This window comes from Pogona vitticeps, chromosome 1 (assembly GCF_051106095.1).
Source record: "Pogona vitticeps strain Pit_001003342236 chromosome 1, PviZW2.1, whole genome shotgun sequence".
Classification (NCBI taxonomy): Eukaryota; Metazoa; Chordata; class Lepidosauria; order Squamata; family Agamidae; genus Pogona; species Pogona vitticeps.
Genome location: NC_135783.1, coordinates 123,840,710 through 123,861,935, shown reverse-complemented (window position 1 = coordinate 123,861,935; position 21,226 = coordinate 123,840,710). Strand labels below are relative to the sequence as shown.

General features: G+C 41.2%; 1 protein-coding gene across 1 annotated transcript in view; it reads left to right on the top strand.

The window, feature by feature from the left end:
* The window catches only part of LRRC1 (leucine rich repeat containing 1), a 96,188-nt gene extending 75,922 nt beyond the window's left edge, over nt 1-20,266 (top strand). The window contains exons 10-14 of the mRNA XM_073000437.2: nt 2,530-2,613; nt 12,337-12,452; nt 14,939-15,111; nt 15,806-15,942; nt 18,947-20,266. Of these exons, the coding sequence (XP_072856538.2) occupies nt 2,530-2,613; nt 12,337-12,452; nt 14,939-15,111; nt 15,806-15,942; nt 18,947-19,105 (669 nt within the window). The 3' untranslated portion in view covers nt 19,106-20,266. The remainder of the gene's footprint in view (nt 1-2,529; nt 2,614-12,336; nt 12,453-14,938; nt 15,112-15,805; nt 15,943-18,946) is intronic.
* Nucleotides 20,267-21,226: the final 960 nt, after the last annotated feature.

Sequence of the window (21,226 nt, the reverse complement as noted above, 5' to 3'; positions counted from 1 at the left end):
ACAGGGAATTTCTTCAGGTCAGCCTTAGACAATTGGCCTCCCTCAGAATCCCTATTATTATTATTGTTCTGGTTCATCAGTTCCAGTTTTCTTAATTCAAACGCCATTTTCTCTCTCTCCATTCTTTCCTCCCTCAAATTGCCTCATCCTCAGTTCATGCTGTTGGGCTATGAGCAATTTTCTAAGTTCTGGGTTCTGCTCTCCTGTGCTGTCACCCTGCACTGAGCCAAATTCATCCTCAGAACCTTGGTCAATCTGGGGGTCTTTCACTTCACTCATTTCGGCCATCTGGCTTCGAGTCAAGGGCATAATCCCCCCTCAGAACAGGCTGCTTTAAAAGTCAAGCCTCAAAATAAAACGACCACTTTTTTCCTTTTTGCCTCAGAACCAGCTCTCCCTAGAGATTGCTGCTGTTCTTCAGCACTAACTTGCAACAGTATCGAGTCAGAGCCTACCCCCCTCTGCTGGGCCTCTCAGCTGGCAAGCTAGCTCGCTGTTGCTACGCAGTTTTGCCTCAGCTTTTTCCCGCCAAAACTAGGCTGCCTCAGAGCACCTTAATCTAAGTCTCCCCAGTTGGCACGTTCTTCTACTAGCGCACCTCCCCGTGAGGTACACCTAGAAGATTACCTACGCGCCTCAGACTGTCCCTGACTAGACCCCCCTTGCTCTGGGCACACTTGCCAAGGCTTTGCTGGACCACTGGACAACTGGACCAGTCGTATCCCACACGCTGGACACCAATCAATGTGACAAACCCAGACCTACTGGGATATGTCACACAGTTACACTAAGCTGCCACCAACCATTCCCTATAAGAAGTCACACAGACCAGGGATGGATTTTCAAACAAATAAAGAATAGGGTTTATTTAAATACACACAGGGAAAAATAAAACAATCAGGTGAATAAAATAAAGTAACGTGGCTTATCCTCACTCATACAAGCATACAGTTTGGTTCACCCAGAACCCTTAACTTGAAGCACAGACCCTGAACCTATCAGTTCTGGCTACCCAACAGACACCTGAACCTATCAGGTTGGTACTCTGACACACAGCAGTACCCTGTCTGACACACAGACTCCCACAACAGCTTCTTCTTCCCAGCTGCTGCTTCGTCACAACCCAGTGTCTCTCAGCATCTCCCTCACCACACAGGCATCACATATTTATACAGTACAGCCCCTCCTCCTGATGTCCCGCCTTCCACTCCCCATAGGATGGAACTTTCCCTCCAAACCCATGACAGACAGGTAACATCAGTGCTGTATGTAACAGTTATTCATAACATATTGCTTCCAGGAGATAATAAATGTGCAACAATGTTCTGTTTACCAAAGAGGAGTGGCCAGTAATATAATTATCATTTTCTTTTCCTCAGTACTCTTTGGTGGGTAAAAGTGCCTTCTAATGCATTTTGGAGGGGGAACCCCTCTGCCCACTTTTTAGACAGTTTTCTTAGTCTTTGGTTTTGTTTGCAATACGTGCCCTCTGTAACTGGTTATGTGAATTACTTTTTAAGAAAAAAAATACTTAGGCTGTGGTCTTATCTGACATTGATGCAAGAGGGGATTTAAGTCATAAATCTCCCAAATTCATTGTTTGACTGAAAGCTTGACTGAATTTCTGACCGGCTGTCTTTAAAGGCATTTTAAGAGAGGGAAGATGCATAATGCAGAACAATGTATTCTTCTGCCTGTGATGTCAAACATAAGACCTGCTGCAGGAAGAGGAAGAAATTGTGTGTTTTAGGAATTTGAGGTTGGCAGGTACCTTTACTGGACAGTCTGGAGATTCCTGCACTGCATATGTACATAGAGACAGCTCACTCTGCTGTCAACTTTATGTATTGATATCACTTAGTCATATCAGCACACTGAATACAAGCTGGTCCTTGCTAGCTTGTTGCACCGGTAGGGACAGGGCAAGTGATGAAGCAGGGAGATGCAACAGTGGGGTACTCTGATCTGCAAATTGATCTACTGTTCTGTCAAATGCTAATATAAAGCCAGAATTCACATTCTAATGTGTTCTTCCTAATCCAAGATGGCAAAACATGTGACTGTTCAGATGTTGTTGGACTCAACTCCCATCAGCCCTAGGAAGCATAATCAGGGTTTAGTGATGATATGTATTGTAGCCAATGGCATTTGCAGGGCTCCATGTCTGCTATCCCTGCCCAATATCATGTGAGGATTTTCCCCCAGACTATTCATCTGTACAGTATTCTGCCAGTGAGCTTCATGATACCTGCTTATCAGTTGCTTGGCACCATGTATAGGGAAGTCATAGAGTGTTTGTGTCCTCTCTCCCCCCCCCCCCCCAGTCCGTTTTTCTCATTCTCCTAATGGTGAAGATAAAACTAGGACAACTGTGGACAATCTTGACCGAATGCTTACAAACAAAAGGAATGTGACAGCTAGAAATATTGTGAGATCAGTACTTCTTTGTTTTGTAAGGTAAACCTGTTTCGATAATCTTGCAATACCCTTAATTCATTCTGACACCACTTTTGTTTTAATCTGAAACAGACCATGCCCAGGAGTATTGGAAAGCTAAAGAAGCTGAATGTATTGAATGTGGACAGAAACAAACTAGTGTCTTTACCCAAAGAGGTAAGCAGTACCCATTTCCCCTTATTTTCTCCTGTTCTTCTTACATATTATTTCAGGGAAACTTGATGGAATGTGAAGTATCTGCTTTTCACTCAGTTAGAACAAACTGAAATGCTTACGGAGCTTAGATAGCATTAGCTGGTAGGAGTCTTTGGACCAGGGTTGATGGGAGGAAGTAGACATGAAGAGGTTAGTATGAAGAGTTAGAATGGCATAGAGATGCAATTAAAACCTTAGGTTTGCTGTCAGATGTACTGTGGATAATATCTATCTGGAGGCTTGGCACAGGTAATTAGATTTCACCATTCTCAAGCATGGGCATCCTAACTATGAAATGATGGCTCTTAATGTTGACCCTGCTTCATCAGCATCTTCTTAAGCTACAAAGCTTAAGTGTTTAAGTATTTTCTGAAGCACAAAGGAAGCTGAAGGCCAGCTAGGGCAGTGTTCTGGAACACTTAACTGTGGATAAATGTGTGGTGCTCCAGCTGAATACCCTTGAAAGTCCAAGGCAATTATGAGTGTTACTAGTTAGCCATTTAGCTTTTTTATGGCAGAAATTACTATGCAAAAGTTCACGTCAAGGTCACAGAGTCTGAAATTGTGTTAGCAAATGATCTGAAGTTTGCTGCTTTCTTTCTTGGGCCTGCACATTAGTACTTATAGTTGGATTCTCAGTGCTGTGAGATTCCATTGATGCTGAGAATGCTGTCATCGGAGATGCAGATTCTGCACTGCTGCACTATGCTGGTGTGTTCTTGTAAGGTGGCATCTGAGTGCCAGATGCCTCACAGATCTAGGATCAGTGCGAACAAAATGCAGAATTGGATCCTGTCTGCCTTTATAGTTGCTGGCATATCCCTTTTGTATACGTACCTCTTCTGGTTCTGGAGCTGTGGCTGTGGAAAGCAGATTTTGGATTCTGTTATTTGGGTGGGTTGTGTTTCTCTAAAGTAAAAGTCGTTAAAGGCCAACAGTTGTATATTATGGCATAGGTAGCTTTCGTAGGCCTGAGTTACAGAATGGAAGCCATCTTATTTCGTTACAGCAAAAACAGACTACAAATTTAGTACAATTTATGTTGTAAGAGGAGGAGGTAGTGGTGGCAGCGGTGATGATTTCAATAGCTTTTGGAGTGTATGCGACCATGTTGTTCTGTGAATTGAATGGCCCTCTTCCATTTCCCAAAGAAATTATGATCCTGTGGAGAAATATGCTAGTAGAAGCAGGGAAATACAGTTTTTCTATATTCCCTGTAAATACACAAACAGCATGGTAGGTAGTGCTGTGCAGGGAGGATTTGATTGAAATCACAGTTGAAATGAACAATCAGAGTCAATTTAATCATTCTTTTTTTTTCTTTTTTCCAAAAATGGACTCTTGCTCGCTAGGCCCTTTGTCTTTTAGTTTTCACAGTTTCTTTGCCTGTGGTGATTCCTACTCCTATAATCTATTCATTGACATTTCTGGTGTACACTTTCAGAGAGAAAAATATGGGCTTAAATTTGTCCAGTTTTGGAGAGGCAATGGCTTAGAATCAGCTTTACTTAAAGAGACAATTGAAAACAATTCTAGAGATTTTGGTAAGGATTCCAAGAAGTTCCAGTACTGCATCTTGTTAAGGAGAGGGGACAAGAGAAGAAAGCCCTTAGAATGACTTCAGATACTGTTAGAAAACAGGGCTCATCAGTCTGTATTGCTGTTAACCAGTGCCTATCTGGAAACTCAAACCCACTTTGAGAACTGCAGATTTTTTTTCATGATATCTAATGGAGTTTCATGATATAGAATTACATACCATAATTACTGTATTTTACTGTAGCACAGAGGTCATCAACCCCCGGTCCGCGGCCCATTGCTGGTCCAACTGGGCTGCCAAGACAGACCTCCCGCCCTCCCGCACACACTTACCCCCGCAAAGGATGTTTGTGCCTACGCGCTTGCTCGTGCGCCTGCGCAAATGGCAGCGCAGCCTCCCAGAGCCTGGCTGGAAAGCCAGCAGCACAGAGAGACCCCGTGGCAGGAGCCCGGTGGGGAGGCCATTTGAATTTCCTGGGCTCTGTTGGCCGGGAGCGCAGGGCGATGGGGCAAAGGGTTCCGCGCAGCCCTGACAGCCCACCTACTCTCTCTTGTGAGCCTGTCTCCTCCCCTGGGCTCGCCCAACAGGTGGGTGTGTCACGCACGAGCGTGAGGGGCGTGCCACTCATGCGCACAAGCGTGACACACCCACCTGTGGGGGTGACACGCCCACCTGTGAGTGCAGGGGTGCCCCCGAACCGGTCCGCGCATGGAGTCCTTACCCCTCAACCGGTCCGCGGTCCGAAAAAGGTTGGGGAATGCTGGTGTACAAGACGACAGTTTTTCCTAAAATAATGAGAGGAAAAATTGAGGGTCGTCTTATAAACGGAAGGAAGCAGTCGCGTGCGCACACTCAGTGCCTCTTGCTGCTGCCGCTGTCACCCAGTTGCCTCTTTCAGAGCTCACGGCTTGTTCTCTCCATGGCCAAGGCAGCAGCAGGAGGCAGAGATGGAGGCGAAGGAGCAAAGGAGCATGCACACACGCTCCAGCGCCTCTTGATGCTTGCCTCCCCCTCCCCCGCCTGCCCGATCACCACCTCCAGCGAGACTGAGGGGCTCAGCTCAGTCTCTGCCATATCCCCTCCTTCCCCTCCAGGGGCGGAGACAGCAGGAGGCATAGGCGAACGAGCATTCACACATGCTCCAGCATCTCTGGCTGCTGCCTCCCCCCCGCCTTCCCGATCACTGCTGCCTTGTCACCTCCCGTGGTGGAGGTGCACCCTGCCTTTTCCTGCCTCATTAGCAAAGGAAGGGCAACAACGGCTTCCCTTCCTTTTTCGCTAAAGCCGGAGCGCCCTCGCCTTTTTTTGCTAACCTTCTCAAAAGGTGAGGAAAAGCGGCAGTCACTTTGACAGCCGCTTTCCTTGCCTTTCGGCAAGGCATGGGGCTTAGCAAAAAGGAAGCCCTTTGATCCCTGCTTTTTTTAAATTTGGGGTTAGAAAAAGGGGGTTCGTCTTATACTTTGGGTTGTCTTGTAAACAGAAAAATACGGTAGATATTTTGAGTTACATTTTAAATTAGAATTCCAAAGCCATCTCAAAGGGCTTTCTTTTAAATAAAAATTATTTCAGCAATAAAATCTGCTTTAAATTTTAAAACACAGTTTTTATTATCTATTGATTAATCATTGATGCAGTCTAGTGCTATGGAAGGAGGGAGACATTTATGAAAACTCTTTCTAGATGACACCCAGTTAAATGAGCTGTTGTTCTTCAATCTGTTCAGGAGCTCTGCTGCTGGGCATATTTAGTCTACTTCGTTCTTTTTTGTTAGCAGACAGAATTCTGGTAGTACCTTTTTTGTTGCCAATGTAGCTGTCTGATTGCTAACATTTGCTCTAAGCAAAACATGAGCATGTGCTATAAATAAGAAAAGCCACACATGGTGTGAAAGTCAAAATGACAAGAAGAAATGTAATTTACTGCCTTCAGAAATGGAAAGAGTATTCAGAGATAGGATCAGTAGGATGGAGGAGTCGGTCTGTTAACTCACAGGCATAGACGTCGTGCAAATGGAGTACTCAGGCCCTCAAAGTCAGTTCAGTGGATCCTCTTCATCCAGACGTTTCCTCTGAAAGTACAGTGGTGCCCCGCTTGACGATTACCTCGTTAGATGAGGAGATCGCTTAACGATGAAGTTTTTGTGATCGCTTTTGTGATTGCAAAACAATGTTTTAATAGGGAAAAATCATTTCATGATGATCGCTTAATGATGATCAAAACAGCTGATCGTCGGGTGTTCAAAATGGCCGCCCGCTGTGTAAAATGGCTCCCAGCTGTGCTTTAGGATGGATTCCTCGCTTTACAGGCACCGGAAAATGGCTGCCCTATGGAGAATCTTCACTGGATGCTGAGGTATTTCGCCCATTGGAATGCATTGAACCAGTTTTCAATGCATTTCAATGGGATTTTTACTTTCGCTTGACGACGATGTTGTTCTACAGCGATTTTGCTGGAACGGATTATCCTTTTCAAGCAAGGCACCACTGTAAAACTAGGTATTAGGGAGATTGTGTATTCTCCCTGATTCAACTATGTTGAAGGAGATTTTTTTTTTCCTTTCCTGCTTGGAGGCTGGTTTTCTCCATTTGTGTTTACAGACTTGTTTAAGTTCCACACTGAGAATATCTAGGGCTGATATTCTAGAGATTTTGGTAAGGATTCAAGTTCCACACCCCTCAGCCCTAGATATTTTAGGACAAGAATGGGACAACCTTGAACAAGGGTCCTTTCAAGTTACTTCCTTATGCTAGGTATTCCAAAAAAGCAAAGGAGTAACCCAAGTCAAAAGGCTGCATACGTTTTATATAGACATGGGCTTATACTGAATAGCTTTGTCGAGAGTGATTGCCAGTGGTTCTTCAGCATTTCAGGCAGGTATCTTTCCGGGCCCTGTGATAAAAGCCCTTATTTTATTTATTTGTTTCATATGGCATAACTCAATACAGCATTATTGCCTAAGACTTTGCAGCGACAATCTAAAATATGTGTAAAATGTAACATTAAAAGAATAAATTCTGCAAGATTTTAAAAAAACACAGTATGAATAATGAATAATGAATGAAATGAATCTGCATGCAGAACATGCACTCTGCTTCTGTAACCCTTTCTCAGGAACCATCAATTTTGTTTCTTTCTATGGAATTTAATACAATATGATTATTCTGAAGATGTTGGGCAGTTTTGAATTTCAAGCCGGTAAGATGCCATCTTACCTCACACAAATGTGTTGATAAGAACTTCAGAACAAGAATCCTGTTATTGAAAGTAAAATAGTTTTTCCTTTTCATAAATTCAACTGGAAAATGCATATATTCTGAAATTTTACTCATTTGATTGTTTGAGGAATATCTGCTGGTCTTTGAGATTTGTGGAGAGGGGAAGGTGGAATTCCAGTAAACATAAATACATCAGTACAGTGGCAGCTGTCCTTGAGTAAACTCTTTAGTGGGTGTGTATCTAGAAATGTTTGAAATTGTACAGAAAGGTGCCACAATAGTTTGCTGTTGCTTTTTAAAATTTTCCCACATCCCCCCCCTTTAAATTTCTGCCAACATTTATGGAACTTTTGTGCAGGATAGGATGTCGGTTGCAGCAAGAAATGTAAAGTTTATCATTTACATCCCTTTCCCACTCTTCATTACTTCTGCAATTAAGTCTTTGCCTGCCAATTAAACCAGTTCCTTGTAAGTGTGCCACAATCCAAGTGTAAACTATGAGTGTTGCATGAGTGTATGTAACCTTCCCCATCATGGCTACCATTTCAGCCTAGCTCTGCATGCACTTTGTTAAACTGCAGAGCTAGAAGCTATGAGGTGCTACAGAGGTAGGCAATGCTGTAAGCATTATTCAGTGCCTTTTCATGCTGTAGATTGATTCTGTAGCCAGCTTTTAAAAAGTCAATTCATAGAGTTGCTATTTGAAGCTAAAGTAATTCACACAAGAAAACATATTTTGTCCCTGTGTCCTCTCAAGAAACTTCCAGAGTTTGGAAAATATTCTTCTTCAGACTACAACTCCCATAAACCTCTAAATTCTCAGCCAGCATGCTGGCTTTTTTTTTGGAGCTTAAAATGCCATCTGCTAAGGGGTGAACTATGTGTCTCTGTTACATAAACCAGCTATTCAGGCTGCTTGGCAGCTAATCATATTCATCAGTGCCACCTACAGAAATATGACAAATGAACTCCTAAGTGTAATAATGAGAACCTCTATGGTAGAGTGTTGGGATGGAACCTTCACAGAATTCTGACAGGTGAGATCAGAGGAAGTTGGCTAGGTTGCTTAATAGTGAACGGTTTGATATAGGGTGAATTAGTGGGTGGATATCAGCAGGCAGCGTCATGAAGGCAACAGTGGGTTTGTTGAAATGATGGGCAGGTTCTTTGATTCCTGCCTCTTTTAAATTTCAATAGGACTTAAGAGCTGATTTGCACGCACGCACACACCTGTACTAATCTTTACTTCACACTATGATACAGAGCAGCCTTTTTCTGTAATATTATCTAGGGTGGTGTACAATCTTATGAGCGTTCAGGTACTTGATCCAAATGATTTGCTTTACATTTGTAAGTCATTTCTTAATGTTGCATTTATGGAATTATGATCACACCTATGTATGCATGCATAAAACTCACTGTGTGGCATTGCCACCCATCTTCTTGTTACCTCTTCTGTAGATAGATATGGTAACAAAGGGCAGAAACAGCTCCAGTATGCCCCTTTCCAATCAGAAAGTTGGGCTTCAATAATAAATAATTAACCTACATTGCTGCATTTCAGAATAAAAATGCTTTTGTCTGTACTAAGTTGTCAGATCAGGGAGAAGAGAGATTTCTTGTATCACAGCAAATGTATGTACTATTCTTCTTACTCAGTAGAACCCTTTTTGGCTGTTTGTCAGTTGACTTAGAGAGAGGCCAAGTTTTAATTATTATTGTTGTTATTATTGCCATCAGGGGTTTGTAACCCTTTCTAATTGTCTGTTATTTTATCAAACATTCCGTTAAATCAGATTTTGCAGCTTTTCTGCAAGTATAAAATGGATTGCTATATCTGAACAAAATAATTTCCTGGATTTTAATGGCTTTGTGTACACAAGTGTTTTCTCATACCACCTTTGACCCTGTTGCTTGTGAGTGATTTCCCCTTTACAGAATTTACAATAATCTGATGGAGGGGGTGAATTCTTACTAGAATCTGTTTCTGCTTATGACAGTTTAATACATCTTACTAAGCAGTTAAGAAAACAAATGTTGAGCATGTTCCTGGGGGTGTACATGCATTTGCAGGCAAAGTTCTTGGGTATCAAGATCATCTTTAAGCAAGGGAGCATCATGCAACGTCTGGATGTTCAGGGTTTGGTTTTGTTTTTTAAAAAAAGAGTCAAGTAATGGTCTTCAGTAGAGGCTATTGTGTCCCATTTGATGACTTGTTTTGATTGGATACTTTATTTTCACCTAAGAGACTCCTAGGAGCATAGCATTTAACTTTAGCAGTTACCACTCACCAGCCCATGATCGTGTTCTAAATATCTGCATGTAAGTGATATTCAGAGTGCACCAGGGGAATCCTGCTTTCATGTGCATGGCATTTTTTGTGCCCCGAATACCCAGCTTTTATGTGATAAGTCCAAGGGGTCTATAAGACATACCTGTGTATTGCCCTCTCCCACCTCCATTGGATCTTTTCCACAAGCACAGAGGATAGAGTGGCAAAGAGCCATGTGCCAAGTATTTGTGCTTAGTAAATATACAACAGAATATATGCAACTAACTACATGGGGAGCTGGTAATCTTACCCAACCCCAGCGAAGTTTTTATTGAGACCCAGCTACTTCACAATTCGAATGGGTGCTGAGGTGTGGCACAAGTAGATATCCCCATTGCATGACATTACAGGGAACTAGCTTCCCATGTAGTTTCATGTGACCAGTTGACACGTAGCCACCTTGTGGCACACAGCTGTCAGTCTACTGAGCAAATTTCTCCCATCAAATTGTTCAAAGTTGCTCCCCAAGAGGTAACTCGAGGTCAGTGTCAACTATGTAAGTAAGTGTAAGCAAGCCAGCCAGGGTGGTGGAAACGTTGAGTTCTGTGGTGGGGGGGGGAATTGTCTCATGGGATGTGTGTGTGTGTGTGTGTGTGTGTGTGTGTATACGTGAAAGGTGCTGTCCAATCCATATAAATAACTGTATGTGTTAAAACCAAACAACTGTCTCTTGTGTTTTTCTTAACTGTTAGCTGCTTGGAAATTGAGTCAGGTAAACTCTTGTAACCTTGTAAGTATTGTTCCGTCCACAGTTGCACTAGTTCCCTTCATCTGACTGCTTTCAATGCATGATGATTCAAACTGGCTGGCTCCACCACTGCACTTTCATTGCCCCCAAAGTTTGGGAGTTTATAGCTTAACTGGTGGGAGGCTTTCGAGGAGGCTGCATGGCCAAGCACTCATTCTGCTTTATTGTTCCTGGGACAGAATTGCTCCGAGCAGACACTCCTTGTGTACAACGAGGCATCATTTGCCGACTCATCTAGCATTCACTAATCAGAATAATTGTTCTCCGTTCTGCGTTTTAGAAATGCACCAATTAGGAAGACAGTGGACCTTTTTGTTTCTCGGCACTTCACACCCTGTGAAACTGTCAGAGCACTTCCAAAGTTTTAGTGCATGGTTTCTCATTTGTGGGGAGAGTCTGTAACTTAGAAATTCAATATATAATCATCTTGCTCATGTTTTCACTACTGGTTTCCTTGCATGAAAATAGGAAATTGTGCCTGTTTCTTATGAAAGGGAATATAATGAAAATATTTATGTTGGCAGAACTATACCATAAAGATTAAAATACTATATGATGAAACGGATACTGTTAGAGGTGGTTAGAGAAGAGGGATGTCGGTTGGAAGGAAATATGAAAATTAGTCTCAACCAAAATCAGATTGAATGAAATAACTTGGCTGGCATTTGATGAGTTGTTTGATGCTGTATTTTTAGACTTTTAACCAAGGCTTAGATGGGGCTTTGAAGTGGGTTGTTGATACAGGGATTGTACTCTTTTCAAACAGGACTATTCCCTTTTAAGTTGATTGTTAGCATTAGTGGTAACTACAAGGAAACCTTTTTCTCCCTCTGAAAGAGAAATTTGATTATGGTAATGCTAACCACGTCATGGAGTGTTAAATGTTAACAAAGATAGGCAGTATTGAAGCCTTTTATCACAGAACTCCATCCATCTTGAAATGAAGTTCTGAACTTTATAACATCTAAGTGTTAGTTGACGTCTTCAAGATGCAGAATATTTGCCACGTTAAATTGTCACCGAGTACAAATAATCATGGATAAGAGAATTATAGTAATTTTGTAGTGGAACTGAGTATATTTGTTTAGGATATATATTCAGGAATATATCTGTTTAGGATTGCAAAGTTACAAATAGTGGCTGTGCAACTGGAACACACATGATAAATGCCTTCCTTTCTTTTTCCTGTTGCAAGATTAATGCTTGTAGATCTGTCATTGAAATAAACTTGGGAGTCAATGGCTGGTTGTTGATGTTGAGAGGTGTTTAATGGTGCATTCCTCTATACTAAAAGTGAAGGAATTGAATATATATTACTTCTAGGAGAAGGAGTCCCAGTGACTGCCATTTAGTAAACTGCAGGTATTTGACTAATATGAGCCATTGCTTCTTAAAACACTCTTGTGCTACAAAAAGAGTCATGTTTTTGACTGCGCAAGCTTGCCTTCAGTGAGTATTTTTGTCGTCTGTTTCAGCTTTGAAGCTGTACGGGCATTAATGTAAATGCATTTCTTAACATCTCCTCCACAAAGTAGCATATGGGAGTATAGAGCAAAACTGGAAAACCCAGTTAAAAGCAGTGGCTACATTATCACACCAACTGCTAACATAGCTAGACTGCAGTCTGATGTGTGCCTACTAGGAAATTGACCTAACTGAGTTCAGAGGGCAAACTTTTAGGTATATGAATGTACAACTGTTGGTTTAATACAGCTCTCTTTGTTTTCTTTGTTTCTTTTTGATAAAGTAATGCTGTTAGTACTCACATTTAATGTTTTACAAGAATACTCCATTAAATTGTATCTGCAGCAATAATGCAATCTTCTTCTTCTTTAATTAAATGAAACAGATTGGAGGATGTTGCAGCCTAAACGTTTTATCGGTACGGGACAATCGGTTGTCTAGGATTCCTCCTGAGATATCACAAGCTACAGAACTTCATGTCCTTGACGTTGCTGGAAATAGGTAAAAAATACTTTTGCACTCAGATGTGTTTATTGTCCCTGTCATTACCTTTTTTGAACTGAGAGGTGGGTCCTTTACTATGTCAGAGTTAGTGAAGCGATGCAGAATAATTATTCCAGCTATTTAGTTTACTAAAGTAGCTGATAAATAAATAGATGTACAGAAGGGATCAGATCTCTAATAAAGATTTTGGGTTTCAACAAACAGATCAGGGTAGGGGAAATCTGTGATGCTCCAGATATTGCTGGATTGCAGTTTCCATCAGCCATTGCCAGCTTTAGGAGTTCTGGTCTAACAATTTCAGGAGTTCTCCCGCTCTGAGATGGACTCCAGAAATCTTAAGATGCAGTCCTCTTCTTCTTGGGAGAATGCCTTAAAGACAAGGGAATGCTACCTGTCTTTCCTTGGAGAGGCAGGCCAGTGCTTTTGCAAGCCTTCCTCTTGCATATCCTGAAATCTCTGTGTGCTCTTGTTGCTCCACAATTTAAAAAAATGTTAAAATTACGGTGTGCTGTCGAGGTTGATCAGGCTTAGCTTTGGATTTGTTGAATACAAAGTGCTCCTGTTCCCTCAGGATGCCTCCATAAAAAAATTGGGAGCTGGCATTTGCCTCTCATCTGGAACTAATGGAAGGGAAACCATAAAAGAGAGAGACTAGCTGAAAATGAAAGCAAGCAGAAGATGTTGGGCCTAGCGGGAGGAATCTAGCAGTTTACAGTGGGGTCTTGACTTGAGAACTTAATCCGTATTGGAAGGCAGTTCTCAAGTCAAAAAGTTCTCAGGTCAAATCTGCATTTCCCATAGGAATGCATTGAAAACCATTTGATCCGTATTTGCTCTTTTCCGTCCATAGAAACTAATGGGAAGCTGCTATTCTGCCTTTGACCACTAGAGGGGGATATTTTGTTTCTTTTTTTCTTAGATCAAGAAAGGTTCAGGGAAGGCAGGGAAAATACAGTCCAGGCAGTACCAGGCAGTCTGAAGACTGTCTCCCAATCCACTCTCTAAACGCTGGGAGGAGTGAGGAAGCAGACAGGCACCCTTTTCACTGGCCAACAGTTAACTGAAAGTTCAAATTTTGCACTTTCCCTGCCTCCCACGTGGGTTTTTTTCAGTTCTTAACTCAAATCTAAGTATGTACGTCAAGTCAATATTTTCCTATGAGAGCGGTTCTTAAGTCAAAATGTTCTTAACTCAAGCCGTTCTTAAGTCAAGACCCCACTGTATCTGCCATGGATCTTCCCTCTTACCCCTATAGAGTTCTCTGTTAATTTTCTTCCATCATTATGAAGAAGATCTGAAAGGTTATAGTTTCGTTATCTGAGCTGTTGTGCTACATAAAGAAGTTCTTATGTTGCAATGCAAGTTGTCTTTTTGGTAGAATGTGGGGCAGGGCGGAAGGGTAATGCAGGGTCTTAGTATCCTGGTTCATAGCAGGGACAGGGGACATAGCCTTCTCCAGGTGTTATTAGATATCATTTCCCATCAGTCCCAAGCAGGATGGCGAGTGATGATGAACGCCGGGAGCTGTCGTCTGTTTCAACAGAAGGGCCACAGTTCCCCACCCATGGTGCTCATAGCACTTGTGACTTCCTGCCTGTTGCCTTGAGCCTAATATCCTTTACTTATAATGAATGTACACTAGTACTACTTCTTATTATAACTCCCCAGGAAGATAAGTGAAGCATGAAAGGGATACAAATTCAGACTGGGATGGGTCGACCTTTAGTTTTCTCACAGTAAATTAAAATGGACCACTGACTGAGGCTTTTTGGAATTGCACCATCAGGAGGCCCAGAGATTCCTTACCTTTGAGTTAAAGGGGAGAAACAACCCACTTGTCATTAGGAAAGTGCAATTTTCAGTTTTAAGTACTGTACTATGTAAATGGCTAAGTCTTACCTGGATAAATATGCTGTATTTATTCTTAGCTGGCTGGATAACTTCCTGAATTGGAATAATAAGAGCTGGGAGTTCAATTTCTCACTGTGCCACCTGGGAGAAGAGCTGGCCTGTGTAGCCTTGGGCCAGTGGCACAGTCCCAGGGCGATGCACACACACACACACACACACACACACCCCAGATAAAGGGAAGGGTAAACCACTTTTGGGCATTTTCTTCCTAGAAAGCCTTGGAAAGGATTGCCATAATTCAGAATGACTTCACAGCACATAGTATAGTAATCATTTTTTTTCCTTGTGTATTTGGACTTAAAACGAAACAATGAAGTAAAACAACATTCTTCTTGGAAGGAGTGATGTGTACTAAACTCTGTTCTAAGAATGTCTGAGAAATCCTAAATTTTTGTGACATTGCCAGGAGCATGTGGTGGCTTATATCATCTACTAGAAGGAGAAAGGGCAGCTGTTTCAGAGGTGTGAGCATGCGGGCCTGTTGCAGCCAGTGCAACAACTGTGCTACAAGACCTTTTTACTCTGTAGCTGTGTAAGGATGTCTAGAATTTCCCCTTTGTTTTCTCTACTAGGTTGCTACATCTTCCCATGTCACTGACTAGCTTGAAGCTGAAAGCGTTGTGGTTGTCTGACAACCAGTCCCAGCCTTTGCTTACGTTCCAGACGGACACAGACCCTGAAATTGGAGAAAAGATTTTAACATGTGTTTTACTTCCTCAGATGCCTTCTGAGCCTGCTTGCCAAGGTAAATACAGTTGGAGATCATTTTCCCTGTGAAGCAAGATGGCTTCTTCGGTCAGAGTAATGAGAAAAACAAATAGACTCCTTTTCCTGTACGGGAGCGTAAAAGTGTATAGCATATTTTAAATGTACAATCTATTAGATTTTCAAGAAATGGTAGTCCAAAAGTTTTAAGTATTATATAGTTTCTAGCAGATAGCTTCCTGACTGCCTTTCCCCTATAATTGTACTCTTAAAATGTTGCTGAATAAATGGCTTGAACTTAGTTTCGAAACAGCTCTTCGAAATGTTTTGGTACTCTGAACGTTCTTAGGTTTTATTGCAAGCAAGCGTAAAAATTATATAAGAGATTATTCATCTCTAGCTGTAACTGGGGGGGGGCTGCTTTGAGCATTTTGGAACGAGAGTTGTGAGGCAGACAGTCTAAATAATTGGGGTGTACAAAGCTAAGCATACACCCCTCCACTTCACAGTTTTCATATGAAGACATACACAAAATTCCCCCTTTGTCACCGGGCAGTTCACAGATGCAGTTGATCTCTCAAGAGGATGTTGCCATACTGTTAAGCATAGTTTTTTCCATTCCTGGTTTTCATCAGGAAAAACCTTGACATCTGGATTGTTGAATAGTGGAGACGTCGACCTGTAACGTGCAAAAACTGTTCTCTCTCCCTTCTTGCTGTCTTCTGTTACGATAGATAACCTGCCACGATGCGGTGCACTGGAGAGCTTGGTAAATGAAATGTCAGATGAAACATGGAATGAACGGGCAGTAAACAGAGTTAGTGCAATCCGCTTTTTAGAAGATGAAAAAGATGAAGAGGATAACGAAATGGTATGTTTTGTCAGAAAGTGAATTTAAATGCAGGGTGGTAGATCTGGTTCATTGTACTCCTGATTCTCTTAGAGTTAATGCATACAATATGAGCAGATCGTAATATGTGCCAATGTTATGTTGTTAAATACTTCTGAACAGATACTTCTTTTTCCCCAGGACCCCCACTATTTAAAGAATCGGTACAGCAATAAGTCCACCTATATGTGATATTGCTATGACCAGTTTTCTTTTTCCTTTTTTTTCCTTTCCTTTTTAAGAGGGGTCCCCTGCAGTTTTTGGAAAGCAGGGTAAAACGAGGGACTTCTTGTTTGTAGCCTCTGGACCCTGAGTTTTTGTAAGCAATAGCCCCTTGAGCTGGGGCTGTATGTGTTTGACTGGATTGTCTCCTACCCTGCCACACTGTCTATCATCCTTCCCATGATCACTCCCATTGTCCCAACTTCATTTCATAAACATTGGATACTGGAACAAAGTCCCGACATGCTGGAAGGAAGGGTCAGTGTTCTCCTCCAGTGAAGGAGAGCCTAGTGGGAGCACCTGTCACTGCACTTATGAGACCTCTACTGTTTACCAGCACTTAAATCAACTAGTTTTTGGGGAAACCCCAGTACGATTGCTTTTTATACATTAAAAATGCCAGGCTTAAATTTTTAATATTCACTGAACCTGGGAATTGCTATCCAGGAGCATCTGGAAGGCCACATCTCCTGTATCACTATGCCTAAAGCCAATGGTAGAGTGATGAAAGGCTAAAGAGGAAAGCAAGAAAAAAATCAGAAAGAACAGAGCAAGAGTCTGTGTGAGATATATCATGAAACTGGCCATACATTTCATTGATTTTTGTTACTGCAGCCTCCAGGAAAATTTTGGAAGGAGCTACATTTACAGTAGTATTCAGTTGCCATCAAGATAATATTAATCAACATCTGCTGTTTGGCAGGCAATGCAGAACAACATTTGCCTGCATTTTCTTGCCAATTGTTTGTGTGACAACAGATGATTCTGCTTCTACATTTCTCTGTTAGATGATTTGCTGTCTCTTTTCAAATTTTGTGACTGGAATGACATTTTTTACATACCTTCTGTATCTTTATATGATGTCAGGTTCTATTTGCTGCCCAGCATTTCTGGCGTGTCTAGTCTGTCATATGGCCTTGTGGCATGTAGTGCTAGTACACTGAGGTTGGTGCCATGTGTAGATTCTTTCAAGCAACATTTAGGCAGTTTTCACCAACCGACAAACTGGGGAACAACTGCCCCATCCCTTTTGTATTGATGCTGTTTCATTAAAAGCAACATACTTTACATGGCAAATCAGCATGTCCTCAGAGGAGTTTCTCCATACAAGCTGGAAATGCTCTTCTGCCCACATGTTGCTTTATGCATGTAGAAAGTGACAGCTGGGGAGCAGGGGATGGCTAGGTGCTCCCCAACTTGTGTTTTGTAAAGAACCAGGTAAGTAGCGTGTTCGCAGATTCTGTATCTTACGTGTCTTATGTACAAGTTGGACCAGATCATTTTGTAATGCACTTGTCTCAACACATGGAAGATACAAATTCTGCTGTCCCTTCACTTTAGTTATTCTTCAGAAAAACTAAAATTGAAAGCTGAAATATAAAATTTCCTTCCTTTTATAATTAATAGTGGCTACCCATGAGTCAACTCATACATGGTGGTGGAGACAATTTTTTTTTTCATACAGGTGCTACAGTCACTTTTCTAAGCGGGGTCATATTTCATATAAGCAAAATAGAAAATACGTAACCGCATCTCTTGAATCCTCACAAACAGGGCTACACATGAATGAGTGCCTGTCTACCACAATGCCCACTACTGTATCAGGGTTTAAAGAGCATTAATCTTAGTATGCATCCACTATTTAAATGTACATCTCCTTTTCAAACCTCAGTGTGGACCACATGGGCATGTTTGCCATGTAAAGTATGAAGTGACCCAAGGTAAAATGTGCACACAGGATCCCACTACTTTTAAAAGCTCATGAAATTCATCATATCAACTTAAGTTTCTGTTTCACGATGAACACTGATTCACAATCAAAACTGAAGCTGCCAAAGAGTTTTATTTAACATTCTAAGCCAGCTTCTTTCCATCTTCTGGGGACCACAGACTTCCATGTTATAACACAAATGTGTTCTTGGAAGTGATCTGTTTCAAAAGCAACTTGCCATGTGTCATCATGACAAGGTCTGATATTTCAGAGAAGCACGGTGGCTTTAATGAGTCCTTTTTAATTCCTTGCTGGTGAAATAGGAGTGATAATCTCCTTTGGATGAAAGAATAGCTAGCTGTAGGGAACACAGAACTTGGAGGAGTTAAATTTCTGGACTTCAGCTACTAGTATCCCACAACCAATGTGAGTTTCTGGGTAAGGGATTCAGAGGCATGTTGTCCAGAAAAGTAACTTCTTGTAGTTATTCGAAAAGTAACTTTTTCCAAACTATTAATTTAAAAGGCCAGCTGAGGGAAAAACACATATCATAGGAGTGGCACCACTTTTACAAACTCTTAAGACTGGAAACATTCCATTCTGTTAGATCCAGACAAAGTTTAACTTCATCCCCATAAAAATTAGTGGGACTAATTAGTAGCACCTGAAGACTGAGTAGGTTTCCAGTAAGTGCAGCTTAACTTAATATGGATCTGAGCCGGTGCTGGTAGTCAAAGAAGTGCTGTGTATATGTGTGGTAGGAGAAGTATGAGCTTTGTGTTGGGTGTGAAAGTAACATTCCACCTGAGGTCATGCTTTTCTTTTTAATGTGTTTTGCTCCCCTACATCATGGCTTGTGTCTTTTCAGCTGTCAGCTGAAATTCCTGCTACTTCCCTTGATAAGAGTAATCAGCTATTTAAAAGATGACAACCTATATTTCCATTTCACTGTGAGCCTAAATGTTGGTGCTCAAAGTCTAAAAAGCCACTTAGTGTTTATATACTGCTAGAGGAAGCACCAGGAAAATCACTTACTCCACTGTTTGTTTTTAGAGGACACTTCTAAGGCGAGCCACTCCACACCCTGGGGAATTAAAGAACATGAAAAAGACAGTGGAGAATTTACGGAATGATATGAATGCTGCTAAAGGACTGGATTCAAACAAAAACGAGGTCAATAATTCCAATGACAGAGTGACCACTTCCGTGTAGAGGTTCATGTCCTCCAAGATTTTGCCTCCTGTGTCTTCCCCCCCGCTGTTGAATCGTTACTGTTGCATCCCGGGATATCATTCAACCAACTCTCATGTGTGTAACCAGAAATCCGACTCATCTCGTCCTTGTGTCATTTCTTTGGAAGGTGCTTCTCCCTGGAAGAAAAGTGCCTTATTTCAGTCCAAGCCTCTGAAACGCAGAGGGCGCAGCGTGCACTGAGAACTGCCTCCCCCCCACAGTCTTGTTCTTTGCATGCACAACTCCTGTTTCTTCGCCAGTGATTTGTTCCCATGATGTCCATTGTTGTCATTTTAACAGATTTTAAGGTGTTTGTTTCTTTTTCTTATAAACTGGGGGGGGGGCACAACCATACAATCATGCATCTCCTTTACACAGGGGAGTGGTCTACTGTTTGTTCAGGGGTCTTCTTCTCCTTCAGGGCTGGGTATTGCCCTTTTGACCTATGATCGGGAGAAAGCAGTTATATGGGAATAAGACACTTTTTAAAAAACCTCTCTGGCAGCTCGGATGGTGTAAATTTTATAATTTTGTATAGGAATTTCATAACAAAAAGAAGAGAGAGGGAGGGAGGGAGAGATGTATTTCTGTTTTTAAGAGAAATTTTAAGCGGTACATTTTACTATTTCTGCACAATGAACTCCATGGATATTCATATTTGTCATATCTATATGTGCCTTAATGCAGCCTAAATCAGTTTCAAACAAAATTTTAGGAACAATGAGATTACTTTAAAAAAAAAGAACGGTGACTCTTTAGATAATGTGCTACTTTAAAAAGAATTAACTTTAACCTTCCCTTTGCAAAAAGCTCAATTTTTAATCTTCATGCTTCCCATGACGATGACACTAAGATGCTTGGGTTGCCACTGCCTTATGACATGATGCACTCACACACTTTTAAGAAAAAAACTGTTGATGAAGAAAAGATTTCAGCTGATGCAAGCATTGCAGTTGCTAGAGTTTCGGGTGCCACCTCTAACTGTGCCCTTTGTAAGCAGATTTCAAAAACTGAACAAAATGCACAACAGCAAGTGCATGAGTTGTGAAAAATGGATGTTATTACTGTACAGGCATGATCTTCTCAAACATATGTGGAAGGTTTTATATCTATAAAACCTAATAAAACAATTAAGAAAAATCTTAGTGGCTCAAGACCTTTTTACTCAAGTACTAAAATTGCTTCTTATGGTGACATAAGCATTTCAATTCATTTTAGTTGTATTTCATGCTAATTGCTGCTTAGTTCTAACCCCAAATATAATTTGGATATAAAATGTGGTCCAGATTCATTCTGAATTTGGCAAAACAAAATATAAATTTGCTGAATACCATTTTTTTCCAGACTCAAGTAGGATAGTGTTCATGTACAAACTTTTGTGGGTTTTAGCAACTTGCCAGGAAAACAAGGGGGTGGTGGTGGAAATAAATGGTTACTTTAACATGCAGACAAAATTAAATTCATGTTATGTTTGGGGCAGTTGCATTGTGTGATCTTGGTTGTGACATATGAAAATTGATTCACAGGTGTTGAAGACATTGCACAGACAAATAGAAAATACTGAAACAAAAAATGTAGCGGTCTACAAACTTGCAAGGCCTATCATGAATTATCTACATGTTTCATAGCATACTGTTCCTCAAGGATTTTATGCTTTGGGAAAGATAACCTATATGAGCGTGATGTGTAATTGAAGTTTGGAAGGGGGTGGGATGCAGAATATAGTTAATATCTAATCACAGTCACTCTCTCTACTTGTCTCCACATCTCAGTTGGTTGCAGTAGGAGGTAGTGAAACACAGACACCAATTTTTCTCTGAAATGTTGTTTATATAACATCTGTCATGATATTAATGGAAATATATTGAGAATATTTAGGTAGGCTACTTACAAAAATATGTATTAAAAGTTCTACTTGATCTTACTGTGCCATATGTTCTGCAGGAGAAGCAGGTTTGGAACATCAAAGCAGCATTTTGATTTTTTAAAGCATTTCGAGGGATGCTGAGAGTTTTCAGATGATCAATGTGAAGGGCTGATAATTTGTTTATCCACTTAGATTACTCATTACATGGAGATTAGGTGCTTCCTTGACTATGC